At 45.1% G+C, this 22,166-nt stretch overlaps 1 protein-coding gene and 1 long non-coding RNA gene across 2 annotated transcripts in view; one reads left to right on the top strand and one right to left on the bottom strand.

Moving 5' to 3' along the window:
• Window positions 1-11,380: 11,380 nt before the first annotated feature.
• Window positions 11,381-13,708, top strand: LOC117529632. Its single transcript, XR_004566053.1, has 2 exons — window positions 11,381-11,986; window positions 12,020-13,708. It is a non-coding gene; the product is annotated as an uncharacterized LOC117529632 (long non-coding RNA).
• Window positions 13,677-22,166, bottom strand: part of tbc1d13 (TBC1 domain family, member 13) — a 42,664-nt gene continuing 34,174 nt past the window's right edge. Inside the window, exon 12 of the mRNA XM_034192470.1 lies at window positions 13,677-14,384. Within this exon, the coding sequence (XP_034048361.1) occupies window positions 14,319-14,384 (66 nt within the window). The 3' untranslated portion in view covers window positions 13,677-14,318. The remainder of the gene's footprint in view (window positions 14,385-22,166) is intronic.

Below are 22,166 nucleotides of genomic sequence, written 5' to 3'. Positions count from 1 at the left end.
AATTTAATGTTGTGAAGGTGCACAACGTAATACAGACAGATACAAATATGTGTTATATCAATCCAACAACGCCAACTCCGCAGACAGGGTATCCGTCCCAGGAAAACGGCTGCAAAAAGAGATCAGACTAATACTCGAATTTTAAATTCAGCAGAGAAATTACCTGTATGGTAGAAGATTTCTCAGCGAGGAGGTGGAGTTGCAGTCCGGTCTTTATAGTGGTGGTGATGGGTGACAGCTGGTGTTGATAGATGACAGCTGTCACCTCCAGCGGCTCCGACGCCCTCTCGTGCTTGGAGCCCGCACTCCAAGCAGGGCGCCATCTGGTGGTGGTGGGCCAGCAGTACCTCCTCTTCAGCGGCCCACACAACAGGACCCCCCCCTCAACGGGCGCCTCCTGGCGCCCGACCAGGTTTATCCGGGTGCCGGGCGTAGAAGTTGGCCAGGAGGGCCGGGTCCAGGATGAAGCTCCTTATCACCCAGGAGCGTTCCTCGGGGCCATACCCCTCCCAGTCCACCAGATACTGGAAGCCCCGACCCTTGCGATGGACGTCCAGAAGCTGACGCACGGTCCACGCCGGGTCTCCCTCGATGATCCGGGCAGGAGGTGGTGCAGGTCCAGGGGTGCAGAGCGGTGAGGTGTGGTATGGTTTGATCCGGGACACGTGGAAAACAGGATGGATCCGCAGTGAAGCTGGCAGCCGTAGCTTCACTGCGGCCGGGCTGAGGACCTTGGTGATGGGAAAGGGTCCGATATATCTGTCCTTCAGTTTTTGTGATTCCACTTGAAGGGGGATGTCCTTTGTTGATAACCATACCTCCTGCCCAGGCTGGTATGCAGAGGCCGGGGAACACCGGCGGTCTGCATGGGCCTTGGCCCTCGTCCGGGCCTTCAACAGGGCAGAACGGCGGTCCGCCACACCCGGCAGCACCTCCTGAGGTGGGCCTGGACAGAGGGCACACCGACCTCACCCTCCACAAGCGGGAACAATGGGGGCTGGTACCCCAAACACACCTCGAACGGGGAGAGGCCGGTGGCAGATGACACTTGGCTGTTGTGGGCGTACTCGATCCAGGCCAGATGGGTACTCCAGGCCGTCGGGTGCGCGGAGGTAACGCAACGGAGGGCCTGCTCCAACTCCTGGTTGGCCCGCTCTGCCTGTCCGTTCGTCTGGGGGTGATACCCGGACGAGAGACTCACGGTGGCCCCCAGTTCCTTGCAAAAACTCCTCCAGACCTGAGAGGAGAACTGAGGGCCACGGTCTGAGATGATGTCCGCTGGTATCCCATGCAGACGCACGACGTGGTGGACCAGGAGGTCTGCTGTCTCCTGGGCCGTAGGGAGCTTCGGGAGGGCCACGAAGTGGGCCGGCTTGGAGAACCGGTCCACTATCGTCAAGATGGTGGTGTGGCCCTGGGACGGCGGGAGGCCCGTGACAAAGTCCAGGCCGATGTGGTACCAGGGGCGATGAGGCACCGGTAGCGGTCGGAGGAGTCCTGAGGTCCTCTTGTGGTCTGCTTTGCCCCTGGCGCAGGTGGTGCAGGCCTGGACATAGTCCCGGACGTCGGCTTCCATAGACGCCCACCAGAAGCGCTGCTGGACTACCGCCATGGTCCTGCGCACTCCAGGATGACAGGAGAGTTTGGACCCATGGCAGAAGTCCAAAACCGCAGCTCTGGCCTCTGGTGGGACGTACAGCTTGTTCTTCGGGCCGGTCCCTGGGTCCGGGTTCCGTGCCAGGGCCTCCCGGACGGTCTTCTCCACGTCCCAGGTGAGGGTGGCCATGACAGTGGACTCGGGGATGATGGTTTCTGGGGGGTCTGACAGCTCGGCCCTGGCTTCCTCTTCATGCACCTGGGACAGTGCATCCGACCGTTGGTTCTTGGTCCCGGGGCGGTACATAATCTGGAAGTCAAAGCGCCCAAAGAACAGTGACCAGCGGGCTTGCCTGGGGTTCAACCGCTTGGCGGTCCGGATGTACTCCAGGTTCCGATGGTCCGTGAAAACCGTGAAGGGCACCGTCGCTCCCTCCAACAGGTGTCTCCACTCTTCAAGAGCCTCCTTCACCGCCAAGAGTTCCCGATTGCCGACGTCATAATTCCTCTCAGCCGGGGTCAACCTGCGGGAAAAATAGGCACAAGGGTGGAGGACCTTATCGGACTCCCCGCTCTGGGACAGCATGGCTCCTATCCCTGAGTCAGAGGCATCCACTTCCACTGTGAACTGGCGAGTAGGATCGGGCTGCACCAGAACTGGCGCAGTCGAGAACCGGCGTTTCAACTCCCTAAACGCGGCTTCGCACCGATCCGACCAGGTGAAGGGGACTTTAGTGGAGGTCAGGGCTGACCTGACTACCTGACTGTAGCCCTTAATGAACCTCCTGTAGAAATTTGCAAAGCCGAGGAACTGTTGCAGTTTCCTACGGCTTGTTGGGTGGGGCCAGTCTCTCACCGCCGCAACCTTGGCCGGATCAGGGGCGACGGAGTTGGAGGAGATTATGAACCCCAGGAAGGACAAAGAAGTGCGGTGGAACTCGCACTTCTCGCCCTTCACAAACAGCCGGTTCTCCAACAACCGCTGTAGGACCTGACGTACATGCTTGACATGAGTCTCAGGGTCCGGAGAAAAGATGAGGATGTCGTCTAGATACACAAAGACAAACCGGTGCAGGAAGTCCCGCAAGACGTCATTAACCAAAGCTTGGTACGTTGCAGGGGCGTTTGTGAGGCCGAACGGCATGACCAGGTACTCAAAGTGACCTAAGGGGGTATTAAATACCGTCTTCCACTCGTCTCCCTTCCGGATCCGAACCAGGTGGTACGCATTCCTAAGATCAAGTTTAGTAAATATTTGGGCTCCATGCAGGGGCGTGAACACCGAATCCAACAGAGGTAACGGGTATCGGTTGCGAACCGTAATGTCGTTCAGTCCTCTGTAATCGATGCATGGACGGAGTCCGCCGTCCTTTTTACCCACAAAAAGAAACCAGCACCCATCGGGGAGGTGGAGTTCCGGATCAACCCGGCAGCTAACGAGTCCCGGATGTAGGTCTCCATTGATTCGCGTTCCAGACGTGAGAGGTTGTACAGCCTGCTGGACGGGTACTCAGCGCCCGGAATCAAATCGATGGCACAATCGTATGGTCGGTGCGGGGGAAGGGCGAGTGCCAGATCTTTGCTGAAGACGTCAGCAAGATCGTGGTACTCACATGGCACCGCCGTCAGATTAGGCGGGACTTTGACCTCCTCCTTAGCAATCTCACCGGGTGGAACCGAGGATCCTAAACACTCCCGGTGGCAGGTTTCGCTCCACTGCGTCACAACCCCAGACGGCCAATCAATCCGGGGATTGTGTTTCAACACTCATGGAAAACCCAAAATCACTCGGGAGGTAGAAGGTGTTACAAAAAACACTATCTCCTCCCTGTGATTCCCAGACACCACCAAAGTCACTGGCTGTGTCTGGTGTGTGATTAATGGAAGAATTGTGCCATCTAGTGCTCGTACCTTCACAGGGAAGGCAGAGCCACCAGAGGGAGCCCTACTTCCTTTGCCCATCTGCTGTCCAGCAGATTCCCTTCTGACCCCGTGTCTATAAGTGCTGGGGCGTGAAGGGTTAAATCCTCACAAAGGATTGTGACTGGGATTCGTGCTGATTTTTGGGGTTCCCCTGTGTGCGTGTTATGGCCCACCCTTAGCCCAGTTTCTAAGGACGGGCGTTGTAGTTTGACCGTTTGGGACAGTTCCTCTGTATATGACTGTTAGACCCACAGAAAAAACACTCCCCGTGGGCCTGCCTCCCTTGTCTGTCCTTTGATTTCATTTTGGCCCTGCTCGTGTCCATAGCTTCATCAGCAGGGGGAGCTGTAGCCACACGGGGCCCTCTGGCTGTGGAGCGTGGGGACGACGGCACCCTTTCGGACCCGGAAGGAAGAGGGACGGCCCGTGCCCGGTCACGCCCCCCGCCCTGCTCCCGACGGTGTTCCTCTAACCGATTGTCTAAGCGTATAACCAGGTCTTAGTCTTAGTCTTAGTCAGCTTTATTGTCATTTCTACAATACATCACAGACATATTGAGAACTGAAATACCTAATCTCTGGACTCCCTGACCTCACAAAAGAAGGTATTAAAGAAATATAATAACAAAGTATAAGTATAAGTATCAAGTGTAGAAATATAATAACAAAGTATAAGTATCAAGTGTAGAATTGTAAACAAACAAATACTTGTAGTGCAAAGTGGCAGGACAACATTCAGCAGTAATGGATATGTGCAAATTCCATGACCAGAGGTCGACAAGCCCGTCAAAATCCCGCGGTTCCTCCTTAGCCAGCAGGTGCTCCTTCAGGACCGGAGCCATCCGTTTATGAAGGCGGCGCGGAGTGCAACGGTATTCCAGCCGGACCTCGCAGCCGCGATGCGGAAGTCAACTGCATACTCGGCTGCACTCCGGCCCCCCTGTCGCATTGACAGTAGCACGCTCGAAGCAGTCTCGCCTCTGTTGGGATGATCAAAAACCTGTTTGAACTCCCTTACAAACCCAGCGTATGACGTTAGGAGCCGTGAGTTCTGCTCCCAAAGTGCCGTAGCCCAGGCGCGTGCCTCTCCTCGAAGTAAATTGATGACATAAGCCACCCGGCTAGCGTCTGATGCGTACATGACGGGACGCTGTGCAAAGACGAGCGAGCACTGCATCAGGAAGTCCGCGCACGTCTCAACACAACCTCCGTACGGCTCCGGAGGGCTTATGTATGCTTCAGGGGATGGTGGGGGGGGGGTCGTTGAACGACCAGTGGAACATTTGTGTCTGACAAAGGACCAGCAGGAGGAGGTGCTGCAGCAGCGCCTTGATCGCGCGCCTCCACCCTGGCGGTGAGAGCCTCCATCCTCCGATTGAGGATAACGTTCTGCTCGGTGACCAGATCCAACCGAGCAGTGAAAGCGGTCAGTATTTGCTGCAGCTCCCCTAACACGCCTCCTGCTGGTGCCTGTGCACCTTGCTCTTCCATTGGCCGTTCAGGCTCGAGTTGACGCCCCTCGGGATCCATGACGCTGGCCGGGAAATCCTGTTGGGGAAGTGTCGTGACATGGACCCACAACAGGGGGAGTTAATGAAGGGACAATGGAATAGCCAAAAAGTAACAATTTAATGTTGTGAAGGTGCACAACGTAATACAGATACAAATATGTGTTATATCAATCCAACAAAAAGGTGACGTGTGGCAGGCTCGAAGATAGGAGACATCCGGTTAGAGAAAAGCCGGAACCCACACAAGCCTCACCACCAACGGACCTGAAGAACACCGGAGCCGCCAAGCCCTGCAACCCAGGTGGCCACTGTCTTCAGCAGTCAGACCCGGTACTGCTGGCAGAAAACAGAAACAGTTCTGGATGAGTGTGAGTCCGCACACTCAGTAATCCCACAGTCTGTGTTCAGTTAAGGAGGGAGAACCTCCACCTCCAATCACACACTCGTGCAGCTCCTGAGATAACCACTTATCTGGGTGGGGTGTGAAGCGAAGCCGTGGCAGTCCACACCAAACGCCAACTCCGCAGACAGGGTATCCGTCCCAGGAAAACGGCTGCAAAAAGAGATCAGACTAATACTCGAATTTTAAATTCAGCAGAGAAATTACCTGTATGGTAGAAGATTTCTCGACGAGGAGGTGGAGTTGCAGTCCGGTCTTTATAGTGGTGGTGATGGGTGACAGCTGGTGTTGATAGATGACAGCTGTCACCTCCAGCGGCTCCGACGCCCTCTCGTGCTTGGAGCCCGCACTCCAAGCAGGGCGCCATCTGGTGGTGGTGGGCCAGCAGTACCTCCTCTTCAGCGGCCCACACAACATTTGGTTATTACAGTGTAGTTTTGCCTGTGGAACAGTTTTATTTACTGATAACAACTTTAATTATTACAGCGTAGGTCTGCCCCGGAACAGTTTTATTTATTGATAGCAACTTTGGTTATTACAGTGTAGTTCTGCTTGTGGAACAGTTTTATTTATAGATGAAAGCTTTAGTTATTACAGTATAGTTGTGCTTGTGGAACTGTTTTATTTACTTGTTGATACTAACTGGTTATAACAATGTAGTTGTGCTGTTGCGTCTACAATTAACTGGTATGTTTTGATGTATTTTATAATCTTTCCTGTTTTTTGTAGTATTTGCTCACATTTATGGACTTCTTTTGCCGCCCCGGTGGCCATCTTCATTCTGCGTTTTCTGCTTTCACAAAGCATTCTGGGTATTTTCATTAACACCTTTGTTTTTGGTCTGGATCTGAAAACACTCCCTTTTCAGGGCTGTTTGGAGGACAGATGACCAATTCCCCCATTCCTTAAAGAAATGGGACACACTACACTTTAGAGAAATGCACAAAACAGAGAGAAAAGGCAACAGGAACATTGGGATTGTACCTTGGGATGCGTAATGTGAAGCAGATTAGAGTCTACGAGTCCCCCTGGACAGTGGGAAGGTCACTTCCCTACTCAAGGCCAGTCACGGGGAGTGAGACAATGCTGATAAGTGTTTTTCAGAAGTCCACAGGCAGGAAGCATGAAAGGGAATCAAACCCAGGTGTACACATTATTGGTAGCCCATTTCCTTATCTCACTGCACTACCTGCTTTATGTAGTACTACTATGATCACTGATGCTTATCTGGGACCGGTGTCGCAGACTGAACGGTACAGTCTTAAAAATTGGTCCGCCCTGCCTCCACTGCGCATGCATCATTTCGGAGCTCAGCCGCTCTAATAAGACAGAGTCTCGTCACCCAAAGCAATCAAATGGATTAATGGGATTATTAACCATCAGATGACAAGGTAAAACCTCTTCAATCATTCTAAAGTCAATTTTAAGCAGAAAGGAGGTGATACTCAGTGTCGCTTTGAAATGACAGGTGTGCAGTGAATGCATCAGCTAGCCGCTTGTGGAGCAGCGGTGCTCTGATCGCTTCCTCCATCTTTTATAATGAAATTGTTGTGGGCTGGGGTGTTTGGCTGGCTTGGGTTTTGTTTTGTTTCTCCCACCAGGTGGTATGCATTCAGGACTGAGTGGCTGAGCATTAGGACCTCACCCTGAACACCTGAGGCTTGTTTTCACATGCAGGTCATCAGGACTCACAGCTGTGGTGTATTTTGTCTTAATCAGAGATTGCTGCATTTAAACCTTGAATGCACAGTGTGTGATTGCCAGAGACTGGACCTTGTGAGCAGACGTGTGAGATCGACGTCAGGAGAACAATCTCACCATCACGGATGCAGAGACCGCTCCAGGTTTGACGCCACAGTCTGTGAAGGAGGATTGGGTGAGGTCTCACGCTCTTCAGCACACTTCCTGAGGTAATTTGGTTTTGGTGACTTTTATGAAGTAATGACAGTGGATTTGGTGTCCCTCACACCTTGTTGTATCGAGCTGTCACGTTATGCTAATTGTCTAATCAGCTTCTGCTGCAGTGGAGATTTGAACTGAGTTGTTCCGTGCCTGCAGGGTAAGAAGCTGATGTATAGATTTAAGCCAGGAAGTGTTTGCTGATTGCGTGCACCTTTGAGTTGTGTCTCTCTGTGTGGAGTTGGACTCACCTCCATGTTTTCTTTCTTCACAGACTTGGTTTGTCGCGGCCACCTGGGGGGTGTCGGCGGGGTCCTTGGGTCCGAACTGCTGTGGCTCCGGACCGTTTGCGCTGTTGAGAGCGCGCCGTGTTTCCACCTCACCAGACCGCAGACTTTTTAGTTGTTTAGCATGTCACACACTGTTATGTTTATTAAATTCTGTTATCTTTTGAACCGTGCTCTGCTTATTTTATGCTGGGTCCTTTCAAACGCTGGGTCGGTGCTTCGACCGCGTCCGAAACATAACAGAAATATTACTGAATTTATGTGGAAATGATTGTTGTACAAAAGCTTCAGATATCTGTTGCTGAGATAGATGATGACTGGAGTGCAGTTTGAAGCAGAAACGACGTGATAATCCGTGAACCGCGGCTGATGACGCATGCGCAGTGAAGGCAGAGCGGGCCAATTTTTAGGGGGGACCGTTCAGTCGGCGACACCGGGATGGGTCACAGTGGCAGCAGACTAAGCAGCTTATCACACACTGTCCTTGACCAAGACCTCTAACTTTACTTGAGGGATTCTGAAACATTCAAGGTAGCTGGTAGTTATACAGCTAAACATTAGTTCGGCAATTCACAGGAAAGCTAAATCTTCAAGGATTTTATGTGGTTCTGTTGGCTTCGTCAAATCAGGACCTTCAGCGTGCACTGGCGCGGTTTGCAGCCGAGTGTGAAGCGTCCGGGATGAAAATCAGCACCTCCAAATCTGAGGCCATGGTTCTCGACCGAATAAAGGTGCTTTGCCCTCTTCAGGTCGGTGGAGTGTCTTTGCCTCAAGTGGAGGAGATTAAGTATCTCTGGGTTTTGTTCACAAGTGAGGGACGGATGGAGCGTAAGATCGACAGACGGATCGGCGCAGCATCTGTAGTGATGTGGTCGCTGTATCGGACCGTCGTGGTGAAGAGAGAGCTGAGTAGGGGAGCAAAGCTCTCGATTTACCGATTGATCTACGTTCTGATCCTCACCTATGGTCACGGGATTTGGCTCATGACTGAAAGAACGAGATTGCGAGTACAAGCGGCCGAGATGAGTTTCCTCCGCAGGGTGGCTGGGCGCTCCCTTAGAGATCGGGTGAGGAGCTCGGTCACTCGGGAGGAGCTCGGAGTCGAGCCGCTGCTCCTCCTTGTCGAAAGGAGTAAGTTGAGGTGGCTCGGGCATCTTTTCCGGATGCCCCCTGGACGCCTCGCTGGAGAGGTGTTCCGGGCACGTCCCATTGGGAGGAGGCCCCGGGGAAGACCCAGAACACGCTGGAGGGACGACATCTCTCGGCTGGCTTGGGAACGCCTTGGGGTTCCCCCGGAGGAGCTGGAGGAGGTGTGTGTGGATCGAGAAGTCTGGGCAGCTTTGCTTGCGCTGCTGCTCCTGCAACCCGACTCCGGATAAAGCGGAAGAAAATGGATGGATGGATGTTTGAGTTTGTACAAAAAATGTAGATGCTGCAATTAAAAAAAAAAAACAAAAACAGACTATTATTCCTTTTTCTTTAGTTGCTGTATTTGATTTTTTTTTTTTTTCCTCCATGCTTTGATTTGGAATAGAATGTGCAGTGTTCCCAGTGCATTTGCATGCATGGAAATAAAAGCTATTTTAAGGATTTTTGAATAGTGCATGATATTTATTCAAAACACTAGAGTGAAGGGGTGCTGAGTACTTAGTTCCTGCTTGATCTCGATCCTTGAAACCAGCTCTGCAAAAATACGTCTCAGTTTTAACAGCTATGCAGAAAATATACCATTGAAGACATTTGAAACAGCAAACATTACATTGGTTGATACCCATATACTATAAACTGTGCTGGATTACCCGACTGGACGTGTACTACAGTAGGTAGATTTAGTTGAGAATTATGGTGGGTTAACCCAACCCTCCATCAGTCAAACCTTTAAGAAGTGTCTGCTGCTCACATGATGCATCACTGCTGACATATTTACAAAATCTCCACCTCACAAATGGAGAATTTCTCATAACTGTACACATTTTTCAAATTAAACCATTTTGGGTGTCATGAATTCACAGTTCTTTGGGCTTCAGCTTCCTGCGCGTTTTGGTTTGTTCAAATCAGTTCAGACATTTATTTCCAAGTGGAGCTTTTCCCTACTTTTATAAGAGTGTTTGAAATGCACCATTTGCTGTCAAAAGAGGTTCCCGGTGTCGCCAACCAAACACTTCCCCACCTAAAAATTGGTCCACGCTGCCTTCACTGCGCATGCATTTCTGTGCGTCAGCCGCGGTTCACGGATTATCACATCATTTCTGCTTCAAACTGCACTCCAGTCATCATCGTCTATCTCAGCGACAAATATCTGAAGCTTTTGTACAACAATAATTTCCACATAAATTCAGCATTATAAGACAGAGGAAGCGATCAGAGCCGCAGCCAGACGAGCTGCTGCTGAGTTCACTGCGCCTCCGTCATTTCAAAAGCAGCAGTAGCAACTCTCAGATTATCACCTTGTTTCTGCTTAAAACTGACTTTAAAATGATTGAAGAGGTTTTACTTTGTCATCTGATGGTTAATAATCACATTATTCCCTTTGATCACTTTGGATGAAGATACCATCTCAGACCAGCTGCTGTGGTCCCAAATGATGCATGTGCAGTGAAGGCAGGGCGAACCCATTCAGTCTGTGACACGGGTTCAAGAGAACCTGTGCCCATTCGTCTGAACACGTTATTTGTTGCGTCACGTCGTCTCACAATGAGCAACATTTTAGTTCCACCATCATTCATTTTAATTCACTTCTGCAAACATTTAAAAAAAGAAATATACACAAGTCTTAACACTGGAGATGTTACAAAAATGTGCTTACAAAATTGGAATCCATGCAAATAATTGACATAATACATTGAAAGTATCGTAAACATTGTGCGTCACACACGAGAGTTCTTCGCCAGATTGAAGACTGAACCCAGGGAGCATGAATTAACCCGACCTGAAGGCACCCCAACACAAATCTGAGAAATAGACTCAAAGGAGAGAAAACACCGGCATGTTTAAAAAATTTTAAAGCATCCTCACACTGCGTTTTGATGCTGAATGTATTCAAACACACTGTAAACAGCACAAGAGCACTTGACCTGGATCTAAATCCTTAGGAACCAAATGCACGCATGAAGACCTCCAGTACACAGGCAGGATAGAAACAAACAAACAGAAGAGCACATGGGTGCCACTTACAGTCATGAGCCCCCCCCCCCCCCCCCCCCCCCCAAAAAAAATCACCTCAGTGCATGTACACAAGGAAAAAACAAACAACAAAAAAAACAAACCTCTTCAAACCCAAAACGGCACATTTTGGACTTATTGAACACCAAGACCGTTTAATTTCACACACAAGCACAAAAATAAAGCTTGCTCTACGATGACATCAGATCGAAATTTTGGAGGAGGCGTGGCTTCTTTAGTTTATTTCCTTTATTAACACACTGGAGGAACCAGGTTTCTATGGTGGTTTTCCATTTTACATAACCATCATCTTCACGAGTGCATTTCTCCTCCAAACACGCTCCAAAGCATCATCTGTTTCCTCCAAACCCTAGTGGTATTTTAAAATAATGCATGATTAAGTGGTAAAAAATATACAAGAGCAATCCGGATCTGCTCCAAAATTCAGTGGAGTCTTCTATGACCGAATATCTATCTGTGGTGCAAATTTGGTGAGAATCCATGTAGGTGTTTTTTTTTTTTTTTTTTTATAAAAGTAATCCTTCAAAGCCTGTATGTCATCCAGAATCTGGATCACCTCCAAAAATTTAATGGAGTCTTCCATAACCTAATATCTATCTGTGGTGAAAATTTCTGTGCAGTAGTTTTGATGTAATTCTGCTAACGGACAGACAGACAAATAAATGCTGATGATTTTATTACACCCAAGGCGGAAGTAAGAAGTTAAATCCTTTATTTTTACTATTTTCACAAAAGCTGGCCAGGTCTTGTCTGATTTGTGAGAACTGATTCTAACATGTTGGGTGGATTCAGTCAGACTGAACTGTGATTTACAGGTTTCACTTCACACCACAGCGGTTTGATGCGTAATGCCCCAGAAAATGAAACCGACTACATGCCAGCATTCGACACAAATGGTTATCCAGGAATCTCATCAGGTGTATAAAGAAGAAGAAGAAGAAAAAAAAATCTGATTACCAACTGAAGAAACTTTGACAACATGTATGAAAGATTCAGCATATCAACAAAAATAACAGTTGAAGAAAAAAAAACAACAACCTTAAATATACTTAGTGCAATTCCAAAAAAGGAGAACATGTTAAAATAGGAGAGAGGAAAAAAAGGTCACTAACATGACATGAACTCCTAAGCAGTGTTTATATACATTTTAATTGCCCTGGAAGGTGAGTGTTATCATTTAGTGTACAAGTGTTAATGAATGACTGTGTGATTATTAAACAGATCTTCACTACGACTCAGCAGGAATTCCTACACTTGTGAACGTGTTCCCAGCCGAGTCGAGACGGCTCTACATAAAGATTAAACCAGAACCAAGTTCAAGAGGTTATGGGAATGAGAACATTATGGTGTTTCTCCACCAAGCATCATGTGACCAGCAGTTAACCTGCACCATAAACCCAGAGCCAGCAGTCATTAACCCAAGGCATTTGATACGGTGCAAGTGTTCCATGACTATCACTTGTTTACTGCACGTGTCCGGAGTCTTAAATCATTTCCTCAATATGTCGTTACAGTCGTGCTGCTGTTGCATCATCACGCGAGTTTAATTCGGTCTTCTGATGGATGTTGTTGGGGTTAGCACTGCTACTTCACATAGCGTTTGCAGTCATTCATTTGTAAATCCTGTGTGAAGCTTCTCAGATGGGATCACAGCCCTTTGGAAATGTGCATGTTTTAGATTTTTATTCCAAAGCTGTGCATCCCCTCTGCTTTTATATGCTGCGCTTCCTAACATTCTGCACAAAAACAACACGGCGATAAAAAGGTGTTGTTCAGGTTCATCATTGACGGAGCGTGCGTGTTTGTTCACATGCTAACACTGTTTATCTACAGTAAGTGCGTTTGTGCACGTCCGGTTTTTCTTGTTTAATAATTCAAGACTCCCAAGATTTAAGGGCAGGATGTCTGCGCTGAGCCGCTTCAGTTTATCAAAGGGGATACAGCGAGTGTTAGCTGAAGGACTAAAACGCTCCATATTCAAACAATCAGGAATTCAACTTCAACACTAAACAGGTTAGAACTTTTGAAGAATTGCCTCAGTGAGGTCTTCCTGATTGTTTCACAAGAGCAGCCACTCTGCTTTACTTTTATGACTTAATCTGAAGACTGAAGCAGCGGTCGCTCTTCTTCATAATCTTTGTAACGTCCCAGTGTGACGAAACAAGCAGAGTTTAAAAGAGAGCCAGCTGCTGAAAAGTCTGCAGAACAGAGACTCAGTTCCGGCTCCTCACTCACACCAGAATAGAGAGAAAGTTGTGAAACATCATCTCCAGCAGCTCATCCTATCACTACAAGGCAAACACTAAAATCACTTCAATTTTTGTCATAAATTCAATCACCCCTACACAGAATGCTCAATTTTCCTTTGTTTTTAAGATCAATTTTAACATCGGCTAAGCTCTTTCAAAGTAAAAAGCTGTCATTTGTTTATAAAAAACAAAACACTTTTATCCCGAAGCACGTGCAAGAAAACATGAGAAGCTTTACACAGCTCACTTACTGCCTGCAGCTTCATGCAGTAAAACAGCAGCTTTTGTCCTGCTCCTGTTATTTTTCTACTTTCAAAGTGTACTTTTTGAAACTTTCCAGACCAGCGCTACCCGCACAGAATACAGTGATATTAGAAACCCTGCCGCTGTTACAGACTGCTGTGACTCTCATTTGAAAAATTATGTTCTCTCCATTCAATGTGTCACTGTGTTCCTTATAAGTTAAAACAAACCATTCAAACAAGTTACTTTAACCTCAACATAAAATGTAACCAATCAGGCAGAAGGATCAAAGTCTAACAACAGTCAGGCATTTACGCGCGTGTGTGGAGACCTAAAACTTCTTGAGATAAAAATCACTGTCTGGACACCATCCTGAAGAAATAGAACAGGTTTATAATATTTAATAATGATACAATCACGTCATTTAAAAAAACCCAACCAGAAATCCTGTTTGCTGTCTCACATCAAACAGATAAGGCATGTTTCATTTAAAATGAAAAAGAAGAAAAACTTCAACATAAAAAAAACAAACATTTAAAAACCTTCAACAATAAACACTAAGTCCTGTTGAGCCAGATTAAAGGTTTTCCTCAGTCTGAGTACGTACGTCGTCCCAGCGGGTTTTTAGTTTAAGCCTCAGCTTCACTGCTGAGCATCGATGCTCAATTTAGACATTTTCATGACACACAAACATCTTTACTGTAGGATTAAAGTACATCCCTCTTGCTGAGATGTTCAGCTAAAGCATCATGAGCTGAGCACGAGAGATCTCCATGGGAGAGACGGCTGTGAGGAGGAAGAGGAGCAGCGTGAAGGTTTCCCCATCAACCAGAACCCCTGCTGTCAGGAAAACACTTCCACAGAGTCCTCCGGGTTTCTGTGGAAGCCCCCACTGAACAGGCACAATGCTGGCTTTACGCCGTACTGAGAATTCAACACACGCGACACATGTTTTTAAACGTCCAAGTTCCCGCCTACCAAAACTGTGCGGAGGCGGTTGGGTGAGGAGGGGGAGTGTGTGAGCTGGTTTAGGAGTTATCCTGCAGCTCTTTGGCCTTGGTTAAGATGGTGTGGACATCTGAGATGGGGTAGTCCTGAAAGCAACAGCAAAGGGAGGCGGAATTAGACAAACTGTGGGTACTAGAACAATTCCCCAAAATAAAAATACTCCAAGCACATATTTGACTACATTTATTAAATTAAATAAATGAAATATATAATATATACTAAATGATAACTATTTTAGTCAGTACTTTTAGTCAGTGTTTGCTAAAAATGTGCTGATGAATAAAATATTCTTTATGATCACAAACAAATTTGGCCATAATCCATATTCAAACATGGACTAACTAACTAACAAACGTTAGTTTTTCTTTTGAGTTATTATTGGAAAAATATTAGGAAACATAATCCAAGGTCTTTCTAAATTACAAATATTTAGCCCAGTTGCAGTTCATAACTGATAAATGCTGTTGTGTTGCAACGCAGTTGCCTTTTTTTAGTTTAACATCAGAGTTTTGCCTCGTCTCCAGTGCTGGCTTGACGCTAGCTTGGTGTTTTTCTACAGTCACGTTAGCTGCAAATGAGGGCGTCTGATAGGTGTTCCCGTGGCGTACACCCCAACATCTCTCTAAGATGTCTTGTAAATCCCTTCAGAGTTGTTATCTGGTTACAAAAACAGTGTTTTTAAAGTGAGTGTTTAAAGTGTTTATTTCCCGCTAACATTTATAAAATATATGAGCAACATATTAGATTTATACAGAAACTAAGCTGTTTTGGGGAGTTTTCAGTCATCTTGGATTATTTTGTTTGTGTGAACAACCGCCTGACGTCACGCTAACTATTCACTCTGATTTTCAGTGACCATGCAAATACTGAATGAAGTCATTCAGTAATTGCATAAAATAGACTTCTGGTCTCTTTTGACCCTGCCTAGTCGGTGGCAGAGCGACTGTTGTATCTTGCTGATGCAAAAACACCTGCTCTGATTGAAATTAATGGCAAGTCGCTGCTTTGCTGTAGCTAAAGTGACCGTAGCTTTAGGTTTAATGTCAAGGTGCTGACTTCATACCTAACATTAGCATGAGCTATGTGCCTCCATTATAAGCATCGAGATTTATGAGCTTAAAAACAAAACAAAAAAAACAACAACAACAACAAAAAAAAAACAACCCACACTTGTAGTGACTGAGGACCTGGGGGGGGGGGGGGGGGGGGGGGGGCTTAAAGCAGTGATTCATGATAGACTTTAAAACTCAGTAGTGTCACATGACGCAATGTTATTTGGCTAACGTTAGCATGAAGACTCCCCATTATCACATAATCCAATGTTAACGGGCATCACCACGTAAAGCTAACAAGCTGATGTTAGCACAAAAACCTGCTGGTATCACAGAACGCAATGCTAATGGCTGTCATGTAATTTGATGCTAACGAGCACTACTTGGGGTATTTTCTGGAGTATATGTTGCGGGTTTTTTTTGTTTTGTTTTTTTTACGAGTTTTTGAGTTAATTCGACTTGCACTCCAGTGTGGCCGGTAGAGCCACAATGGACAGTTCTGTTCATGATCTGAATGGGAGAGTTGTGACGCGGACACAGGACATGGCATGGCTACCAGCCATCTGTATTAGCGATGCTTATTGACTGCGGATGGACAAATGAAAGAACCAACCAACACAAATGTGATGATGGCTATCGGATGTTTACTGGCTTTCATGTGGAACTCGTAGAATGTGGAAGTATCAAGTGGACGATGACCGTCTACATACGAAGCCGTGTGGAACCACAGCCATGCTGGATTCTACACGTCTGCTGTGTGTGAACACGGGAGAAGTAAAGTCAGTGGGATGTGGTTGTGTTTCAGGGTTTGCAGTTATTACTACTTTGTTTGTGGTTATCCAATCTGATTTAGACGTATTTCATGTTTTTTCTTTCTGAATACACTATGAGTTACAAAGTAGCCAGAAATACTTTGGTCAGCTAACTTTAGAAAATTTAATCAAAAACAAATGGTGCGCCCCCTATGGCAGTACACAAGTACCTACATGTGGCAGGAAGAACTGATCAGTGCTCTTATGAGTCTGCTTGGACAAAGGGTGCTGGTTTGCTGTCAAATTAATCAATCAATCAATCAATCAATTTTATTTATATAGCGCCAAATCACAACAAACAGTTGCCCCAAGGCACTTTATATTGTAAGGCAAGGCCATACAATAATTATGTAAAACCCCAACGGTCAAAACGACCCCCTGTGAGCAAGCACTTGACGACAGTGGGAAGGAAAAACTCCCTTTTAACAGGAAGAAACCTCCAGCAGAACCAGGCTCAGGGAGGGGCAGTCTTCTGCTGGGACTGGTTGGGGCTGAGGGATAGAACCACGAAAAAGACATGCTGTGGAGGGGAGCAGAGATCAATCACTAATGATTAAATGCAGAGTGGTGCATACAGAGCAAAAAGAGAAAGAAACACTCAGCGTATCATGGGAACCCCCCAGCAGTCTAAGTCTATAGCAGCATAACTAAGGGATGGTTCAGGGTCACCTGATCCAGCCCTAACTATAAGCTTTAGCAAAAAGGAAAGTTTTAAGCCTAATCTTAAAAGTAGAGAGGGTGTCTGTCTCCCTGATCTGAATTGGGAGCTGGTTCCACAGGAGAGGAGCCTGAAAGCTGAAGGCTCTGCCTCCCATTCTACTCTTACAAACCCTAGGAACTACAAGTAAGCCTGCAGTCTGAGAGCGAAGCGCTCTATTGGGGTGATATGGTACTATGAGGTCCATAAGATAAGATGGGACCGGATTATTCAAAACCTTATAAGTAAGAAGAAGAATTTTAAATTCTATTCTAGAATTAACAGGAAGCCAATGAAGAGAGGCCAATATGGGTGAGATATGCTCTCTCCTTCTAATCCCCGTTAGTACTCTAGCTGCAGCATTTTGAATTAACTGAAGGCTTTTCAGGGAACTTTTAGGACAACCTGATAATGAATTACAATAGTCCAGCCTAGAGGAAATAAATGCATGAATTAGTTTTTCAGCATCACTCTGAGACAAGACCTTTCTAATTTTAGAGATATTGCGTAAATGCAAAAAAGCAGTCCTACATATTTCTATAATATGCGCTTTGAATGACATATCCTGATCAAAAATGACTCCAAGATTTCTCACAGTATTACTAGAGGTCAGGGTAATGCCATCCAGAGTAAGGATCTGGTTAGACACCATGTTTCTAAGATTTGTGGGGCCAAGTACAATACCTTCAGTTTTATCTGAGTTTAAAAGCAGGAAATTAGAGGTCATCCATGTCTTTATGTCTGTAAGACAATCCTGCAGTTTAGCTAATTGGTGTGTGTCCTCTGGCTTCATGGATAGATAAAGCTGGGTATCATCTGCGTAACAATGAAAATTTAAGCAATGCCGTCTAATAATACTGCCTAAGGGAAGCATGTATAAAGTGAATAAAATTGGTCCTAGCACAGAACCTTGTGGAACTCCATAATTAACCTTAGTCTGTGAAGAAGATTCCCCATTTACATGAACAAATTGTAATCTATTAGATAAATATGATTCAAACCACCGCAGCGCAGTGCCTTTAATACCTATGGCATGCTCTAATCTCTGTAATAAAATTTTATGGTCAACAGTATCAAAAGCAGCACTGAGGTCTAACAGAACAAGCACAGAGATGAGTCCACTGTCTGAGGCCATAAGAAGATCATTTGTAACCTTCACTAATGCTGTTTCTGTACTATGATGAATTCTAAAACCTGACTGAAACTCTTCAAATAGACCATTCCTCTGCAGATGATCAGTTAGCTGTTTTACAACTACCCTTTCAAGAATTTTTAAGAGAAAAGGAAGGTTGGAGATTGGCCTATAATTAGCTAAGATAGCTGGGTCAAGTGATGGCTTTTTACGTAATGGTTTAATTACTGCCACCTTAAAAGCCTGTGGTACATAGCCAATTAATAAAGATAGATTGATCATATTTAAGATCGAAGCATTAAATAATGGTAGGGCTTCCTTGAGCAGCCTGGTAGGAATGGGGTCTAATAGACATGTTGATGGTTTGGATGAAGTAACTATTGAAAATAACTCAGACAGAACAATCTGAGAGAAAGAGTCTAATCAAATACCGGCATCACTGAAAGCAGCCAAAGATAACGATATGTCTTTGGGATGGTTATAAGTAATTTTTTCTCTAATAGTTAAAATTTTGTTAGCAAAGAAAGTCATGAAGTCATTACTAGTTAAAGTTAAAGGAATACTCGGCTCAATATAGCTCTGACTCTTTGTCAGCCTGGCTACAGTGCTGAAAAGAAACCTGGGGTTGTTCTTATTTTCTTCAAGGAGTGATGAGTAGTAAGATGTCCTAGCTTTACGGAGGGCTTTTTTATAGAGCAACAGACTCTTTTTCCAGGCTAAGTGAAGATCTTCTAAATTAGTGAGACGCCATTTCCTCTCCAACTTACAGGTTATCTGCTTTAAGCTGCGAGTTTGTGAGTTATACCACGGAGTCAGGCACTTCTGATTTAAAGCTCTCTTTTTCAGAGGAGCTACAGCATCCAAAGTTGTCTTCAATGAGGATGTAAAACTATTGACGAGATACTCGTCCGAGGCCCGCCCAACGTGGTGAATTCACTGAGGTCACGCGCTGCGTCATTAAAGCCGCGCATCACGAGTGCCGCTTCCCCGAGGCCTCGTGCAGCCACTGCGGATCCATCAGCGCAGAAACACAGAGGCCGCGCGGCACCAGCGCAGTGCAGATCCATCCCGGTGACAAACAACGCAGGCTGTTAACATCGGCGATCGTCAAGCTGCCCATAAGCCGACCATGGGGCCTAAGAAGGTTCTGACAGCGGAGGAAGGTGACGATATTAAAAAATCTCTGGACTTTCTATCAGAGGAGATTTCTGTTGTGAAGAAGCAACAGAAATCAATCATGGATCTGGTGGAGGAGGTGAAGGCATTACGGCTCCAGAACGCCGAGAAAGACCGGCGTCTGGTGCAGCTGGAAAATAGAGTGGCTGAATTGGAGCAGTACACCAGAATTAACAACGTCATCATCACAGGTCTTCACATCAAACCACGGTCCTACGCACGGGCGGTAACAGATGAGAGCGGAGGGGATCCCAGTGAACAGGAGGTCAGCTCTGTGGAAAAACAGGTTGCTGATTTCCTCCTATCTAAAGGTATAGAAATGGATTTAAATAACACTGAAGCGTGCCACCCTCTGCCCCGGAGAAATGACGGTGATAAACAAACCGTCATCATGAGATTCATCAACAGAAAACACAAAACAGCACTGTTAAAACAAGGAAGAAAACTGAAAGGGACAAACGTATTCATCAATGAACATCTCACCAAACGGAATGCCGACATCGCCAGGAAAGCACGCTTCTTAAAGAAACAGGGAAAAATCCAGCACACATGGACTTCAAACTGTAAAATATTCATCAAACTGAACGGATCACCAGAACAAGCAAAGGTTATGGCAATAAGGAACATCGAGGAGCTGGACAAATATGAACAATAGGTATGAGGACTCAAACACATCACAGCACCATGATGCAGACTGGAGCAACCCACTCATCCACATCATCTACACCCGGAGACAAGAGAAACATAATGACTAACGATAATGATCCGTTTATTTCTGCCCAGGAGCTCTGTCTAGATACATTTAATTATAATAACTCTGCTAACCACCCCTTCGAATCTGAAAATGATCTTGATACCTTTTTCAGTGAGAATATTGTGAGACAGTGCAAATATTTTACAGAAGAACAATTCAAAAATTATAAAATCAATGATGAAGATTTTTCAATTGTACATTTCAACAGCAGAAGTCTTTCTCGTAATCTGTCCACTATTAATGATTGTTTGAAAACATCCAAAAAACGTTTTTCAGTTATTGCAATTTCAGAAACATGGTTAAATGAGGATAATAAAGATCTGGTATATCTTGATGGTTATGAATTGTTCCTGGTTAATAGGCAGACGAGAAGGGGCGGAGGCGTTGCATTGTTTGTAAGGTCAAATTATAACTGTAAACTCATTAACAACATGTCATTTACAGTGGACAACATCATGGAATGTGTTACCATAGAAATTACATCTATAAACTCCAAAAACATAGTTGTTAGTTGCATTTACAGAGCTCCTGGGACAAATATTGACACCTTTGAAGACATTATCTTAGGAATGTACAACAAAATCAACAGAAATAAGCATTTATTTGTCTGTGGAGATTTCAATATAGATTTTTTTAAACCCTCACAATCATCCACAAATTACCTCATTTATAAACACCTTGTACTGTTTAGGACTGTTTCCAACCATCATTCATCCTAGCAGAATAACTATGGATACAACAACTCTCATTGACAATATTTTAACTAACGTTATATCCGGTAATCTTAGTGAAGAACTACTGGTCAGTGATATCAGTGATCACTTGCCAGTTTTCTCAGTCTTTGCATTGGAGGGTTGTTGTATGTATCGAAGCAATATCAAATTCATGAGTAGAAAAGTAACACCTGAAACAATTGATAATTTAAGGGAGGATTTATCAAGTCAGAATTGGTCAGATGTTTTTGTTGATGATGTTGACAGGTCATATGATGCTTTCATTTCCATTTTTTCCAGTTTGTATAATAAACACTGTCCATTTGTTGACAAAATATATAGAAATCAATATAGCAACAAACCATGGATAACTAAGGGGCTTCAGAGGGCATGTAAAAAGAAAAACGTACTATATAAACAATTCATAAAACTACGAACTAAGGAAGCTGAAAGTAAGTATACCAAATACCAATCCAATATTCCTTTTGCAAAAACGAGCCATACGAATCATCTGCAATAAACAATATCGTGAACCAACTCATTCACTATTTGTGTCTTTAAATTTATTAAAATTCATAGATTTGGTCGATTACATTACAATTCAAACTTTATTTCGAGCGAAAAACCAAGCCTTACCGAGACATGTCCAGAGTCTGTTCCGATTGAGGGAATCCAGATATAGTTTAAGAGGTTGTGCAATTTTTATGAAACCACCAGTGAGAACAAATGTAAAGGGTTTTTGTGTGTGTGTGGTTGGGGTGAGGAAATGGAACAAATGTTCAACAGAGGTTAGAATGAGTAGTACCTTAGTAAGATTTAAGAAACTACTCAAAAAGAACATTATGTCTAAGTATCATAAAGAAGCAAATATAATTTAATTTATATGGAAAGTTCAATTTATAAGTGGGACTTATTGTATATTTGAATGTGTGGGTATGTATATGCGTATGTAGATATATAGATATGGGTAGGTGTATATGTATATAAGTGACTGTGCATATGTATGTATATATATATTTATGTTTGTAAAGTATATAGGTATATATGGCACAGCCCAAGCAGAGGGTCACCCCCAAGAGCCTGGTCTGCTTGAGGTTTCTTCCTTATAGGGAGTTTTTCCTCACCACAGTTGCCTAGTGCTTGCTCTGGGGGTTGGTAAGGTCCTTACTGGCGTAAAGTGCCTTGATTCGACTTTCTTGTGATCTGGTACTATATAAATATAAGTGAATAGTATATTGATGTGTATGTCTGTGTGTCGACATGTAGTAGTGAATTTGTATTTATGTAAATATGACTGATTAGAATTGTTGGACTTGTACTAGCAGGGGTGGGCGCTAATAAGCTTTGCTTCAGCCCACACCCTTTCGGCTGTGTTTTGTCTGTGTTTGTTTGTGGAATTGTTCATTTTTTTCTATTTGAATATTTTGTGTGCCGAATAAAAAAAAACTTTGTCACTCTATCTCACAGAGTTTAGGTAGCTACTCTGCACTGTGTTGGTATATGGCATTAGAGAACATAAAGAAGGAATCATA

Source organism: Thalassophryne amazonica, chromosome 17, assembly GCF_902500255.1.
Source record: "Thalassophryne amazonica chromosome 17, fThaAma1.1, whole genome shotgun sequence".
In the NCBI taxonomy this organism is placed as follows: Eukaryota; Metazoa; Chordata; class Actinopteri; order Batrachoidiformes; family Batrachoididae; genus Thalassophryne; species Thalassophryne amazonica.
This window is presented reverse-complemented; position numbering and strand designations above follow the sequence as displayed.